Source organism: Anoplopoma fimbria, chromosome 11 (assembly GCF_027596085.1).
Source record: "Anoplopoma fimbria isolate UVic2021 breed Golden Eagle Sablefish chromosome 11, Afim_UVic_2022, whole genome shotgun sequence".
In the NCBI taxonomy this organism is placed as follows: domain Eukaryota; kingdom Metazoa; phylum Chordata; class Actinopteri; order Perciformes; family Anoplopomatidae; genus Anoplopoma; species Anoplopoma fimbria.
The window spans coordinates 16,897,456-16,902,225 of record NC_072459.1 but is presented as its reverse complement, the minus strand read 5'-3'; the positions used below and the strand labels follow the sequence as shown (position 1 = coordinate 16,902,225).

The following is a 4,770-nucleotide window of genomic DNA, read 5'->3' as shown; positions in this document are numbered from 1 at the left end:
GATTGAAATCTCAACTTATAAATACCTGTTTTGTAAGACAATTGTCTTTTAATCATCATACCGAGTGTCTTAATAAAACTCTGTTAAGTTACTTTTCTATTCTATTCCGTTTTTCTTTTACTGCAAGAATTTGTTTTTATTACAACACTTTTATCAGCAACGGTTTATGGTGATATTTTATATATGCATGCAAGTTCATATTCATATAGAAAAAGTTAGATTCAGTAAATCATGCTGTGTTACAATTTGTCACTGGTTGGGTTTCCTCACACATCATTGCATTGTGTATGAGAAGGTTGGTTTATCCTCTTTTCTGTATGAGGCCATACTGCACTAAATGCCTCCATATCTGGGTTCTCTACTTACTCCCAAAACTTTGAGTATCTGCAACCCTCAATCATGCTGACAAGTTATGTATATCATACCTGCATCGTTTTTGATGAAAGTGCTTTCAAGGTTTTCACACCCTCATCTTGGTGTGACCTACAGAGACACTTTGAACACTAACTGTACTTGTTCAGGTATTGAATGACACTGCCAACTTGTTGATCTAATATGATGTTTGTTTCCAGTCAGTAACACAGGTTGATGTCTTCAAAAAAGACTGATATGTTATATTTATTTGATGAGTTGGCTGCTGAAGAGCTCATTTTGAATGCAGGAAATTCATTCAAAACAGCTTTTTGCTTATAGCTTATATTTTACATGAGATTTTCTGACAACATGGCTCATGAATGCAGTGCTTGTTTTAGTTACTTTTGAGACACCTCTCAAAAATCATCCAATGTTTTAATCAGTTTGTCTGTAAATTGTTCTGCCTTATAAGAAAATTAAAAAAATATGAGAAAAACCTGATAAGGGTTAGTTAAATACCCACAATGACCTTAAATAGCAACATTTTAATTGTGCAAAGGGAGAGAGCCAGACTAAGTTGAACTGACTTTGTGGTACAGGTCCCTGGAGTAGAACAGTTTATTTGTACACCCTGGGCCTGTCGTTGCATCACTATTAGTATTAACTCCCAATGTTTCTTGATGCATTTTCGTAGAGTTTGAGGAAGCAGCAGAGCTGTTGTCTGCAGACCCGGGGGCCTCCACACTCAGTATGTCTGCCTCAAACGCCATCACTACAACAGCAGCAGCGGAAGGAGAAGGAGAGGATGTGAAACTAGACCTCTCAGAGGATGAGGAGGGTCTGGAGGAGAGTTCAGAGGTGCGTAAAGTGTATATGTTGATTTATGTCACCATGACACAGGTTCTCACAGAGTCGTGATGTTTTGAGTGGACAGCAGCTGAAAAATGTGTATGCTTCTAGCTATTAGGAGGACAGAAACAAACTGGTGGCTTCTGGACCTTTGAGTACTATCAGTCTTTCTTCAATGTGGACACAGTGCAGGTATGAACCCCCTAATTCCTACAATTACACTGTTTATACAACTGGAGTTGTTACTGAACAATTTATATACATGATTTATTTTTAATGATAAATCAATCTCAGAGGAAGACATTTACATATTCATCACGACAATTACTTTTAGTTTGTTCTTCTGCTTGACAACCCATCATGTGATGCAGGTACTGGACAGAGTTAAGGGGTCATTGATGCCATTACCAGGAAGAAACTTTGTAAAACACTACCTTAGGAGCAACCCAGATCTATATGGTAAGCCAATGGAGACGTGTTGAATGTATTATTTTATACATTCCCTTTTATTATTATTCATATTCTCTGGATTTAAAGACTGTATGTTTAGATGGATTCATAGTTGGGTGTTTAGGGGTTGTTGGGTTTGTAGTTAAGTTGTAGGCTGCAGTTGATGTGTTCCTCAAAAATGGAACTACATGTTGAGTCTGCAGTGGCTGAGGAGATACCAGGTCTACACCTGGTAACACCTCAGCCACTGGAGAATCAAGAAGTATGATTGGTCAGCATGGACCGCTTTTTGTTTTCTTTTACAAGTTTTTGAAGCCAGTGGAGGTTGTTGGGAGTAAAGACAAAGTAAGGCATGTTGAAGAAACTAATTGTCTTTTTTTCCTCAGTAACACAATATTAACACAGACATCACTGCAAACTTCCTGCTTACCACAATAGCTATAGTCTGTCACAATAAATGATGAATGTTGCGCAGCAATAGTCTCCTTTTGAGTAATGGGACAGGGTGAAAGTGAGGTTATCTGGATGTATCTCCAGATTTATAAGTAGATACATTGTACCATTACTCTATATCAGAAAGTAAATGATAGTATCTAAACACTGTATGTTTACAGCCTGATCATGTACATTACCTCCGTCTTCTGTTATGTTTGTTATCCTCAAACCTCTTTACAGTTTTAAAATATCTAGGGCCCAAAATGCTAAAATTCCTTCATGAAATTCTTCCTGGGGAAAAGGTTTGGATTTTGGTTGGTTTTTTTAGTTTCTTCCTTCTTTAAAGGCCCAGTTTATGACTGATTTTGTGTGTGTGTGTAGGACCCTTCTGGATCTGTGTGACGCTGGTGTTCTCAGTAGTGATCAGTGGGAACTTGTCCAGCTTTCTCAGTGAGATGGGAAACCCCTCCTACCACTACAGACCACAGTTCCACAGAGGTCAGTCATCCACCAATAATAGTATATTATGTACCTAAATAGTCAGTCTTCGGTTTACTGAGTCATGCTGAGTCTGCTTTCTTTTTCCTGCTTTTTGCTAACAGTGACAATAGCAGCAGTTGTGATCTTCATGTACGCCTGGCTGGTGCCAGTTGGTTTATGGGGTTTTCTAACCTGGCGGCAAGGGACTGAGAGGCAGGTCGGGGGCTATTCCTTCCTGGAGACAGTGTGTGTCTATGGTTACTCTCTCTTCATCTATATCCCCACCTCGGTGAGTCCATAACTCTATCCTGAGTTTGACTAATGAACGTCAGGGTCACAATAAGCTGTCTTTACACAGACACATATCCCAGTATAGAGCACCATGTGTATTGTCATTAAACTTCAGTGTAAACATGACACACAGGTAAAAACATCTTTCTAAATTACTCCAAAACCTTGCTAACTCTCCACCTGGTAGAAACACAATCAGACCAGTGAAGATAGATAATTGCAGTTGCAAATATCTTTTGTATGTTGTAATCCAGCAAAGAGAGGCTTTGACTTAAATTGGCATTAGATTCAGCCTCTAGTGATTGATTAGGGAAAATCGAACCCCCAGCCCCCGTTGTGGTAATCAATTAGAGTGGAGACTGAAGATGGAAACCGTCTAACAAGCTGATTATTCTGTCTGATATCAGGGAAGATACTAAGTAGACCTTGAGGTAACAATACAATTAACAAATCTATTTTGCCTGATTTAAGTCCAGAGGTTTAATTTTAGTCACATTATCTTAGGCCAGTCGTGACAGTGTAGCACAACATGGATTAGCCTTTATCCAATATTTGGTGGCATGTTCAATAACTTACCCATCTATCAGAATTCATATATCCATTTGTATATATGTACCAGTTTGGTATTTGGTAAAGAAATGTGAATGATTCCCCTTGTGGTATTCCCACACCTGGAGTTCAGTTCATTTGGGAAATGTACTATGGAAAATATAAGTAGTCCTGGTCTGGGTCATGTTCACACTAACTTATTACAAACTAACCTAAACAAACCAAATTTGATTGAACCAAATATGTTTGCTCTGAAAGCACACTGATAAATCTTTGACCAACTGTCATCTCCAGGTTTTGTGGATCATTCCATTTGAGTGGTTGCGCTGGACACTGATCCTGTTCGCCATGGTGATCTCTGGCTCCGTACTGGTCCTCACCTTCTGGCCTGTTGTCCGTGATGACACCAAGGTGATGTCAGTGGCTACAGTTGTGACCATAGTGGTTTTGCACACACTGCTGGCTATCGGCTGTAAAGTAAGTAAGCTATAAGAATGGGGCCTATTAGTTGTACACATTTAACCTTAAGAGAATAGTAATTTTTTCTCTTTTTTTTTTCTCAGATGTACTTCTTCCAGATAGCAGTCCATGTACCAACAACGGCCCCTACATCCCCCCCGCTTCATATAACAGCGGCCTCAAGACCCCACTGACCAATATGAAGAGTCATTGCAGGAGAAAGAAAATAAATCAATAATGTCTCTGTTGTGTTTGGAATCACATGCCGATATAATACGATGTATAGGTAGGAAGGTCAAGGCAATCTTGATTATTGCCATTGTGTGATCGGTTCAATGCTCGCTGATGGGATGGGTGTGTGTGATCGTTTGTCTAATTTATCCTACTGTGGCTCTACTCGGACTGAAGTAGCACTTGTTCATTGCAATAATTGTACATTTTGACTGTGATGTCTGAGGATGTGGTGCAAGTTTAGAAGAAGACATTAAAAATGATTAATTGTATAGGGGAAAAAGTGTAAAACTTCTAAACGAAATACAATCATAAAAGCACGCTGTGTCATTCAGTCAGTTTTTGGGCTTTTTCCATTGTGCCAACAATATTCCATGAAAAAGAGTAATTGCCATGATGCCGAGTTAGTAATGGGCATTAACGAGACATTATACAGATTGGGCAATTACTGTATTTGAGAATCGATCGGTACTGGTTGAGGAGATTTTGTCTCTAATAGTTAGAATCTTATCATGAAGAAGTTCTTGAAGTCACTACTACTGAGGTTTATAGGAATACACGGCTCAACAGAGCTGTGACTCTCTGTCAGCCTGGCTACAGTGCTGAAGAGAACCCTGGGGTTGTTCTTATTTTTCTCTATTAATGCTGAGTAATAGGCTGCTCTAGCATTAC

The 4,770-nt window shown here is 39.1% G+C and overlaps 1 protein-coding gene across 3 annotated transcripts in view; it reads left to right on the top strand.

The window, feature by feature from the left end:
* yipf2 (Yip1 domain family, member 2) overlaps positions 1–4,435 on the top strand; it is a 5,417-nt gene extending 982 nt beyond the window's left edge. For all 3 annotated transcript variants that reach the window (XM_054607204.1, XM_054607203.1, XM_054607205.1), the window contains 7 exons: positions 1,049–1,212; positions 1,315–1,395; positions 1,575–1,662; positions 2,470–2,586; positions 2,691–2,857; positions 3,703–3,885; positions 3,972–4,435. In XM_054607204.1, the coding sequence (XP_054463179.1) occupies positions 1,049–1,212; positions 1,315–1,395; positions 1,575–1,662; positions 2,470–2,586; positions 2,691–2,857; positions 3,703–3,885; positions 3,972–4,061 (890 nt within the window). In that variant the 3' untranslated portion in view covers positions 4,062–4,435. The remainder of the gene's footprint in view (positions 1–1,048; positions 1,213–1,314; positions 1,396–1,574; positions 1,663–2,469; positions 2,587–2,690; positions 2,858–3,702; positions 3,886–3,971) is intronic.
* The last annotated feature ends 335 nt before the right edge of the window (positions 4,436–4,770 follow it).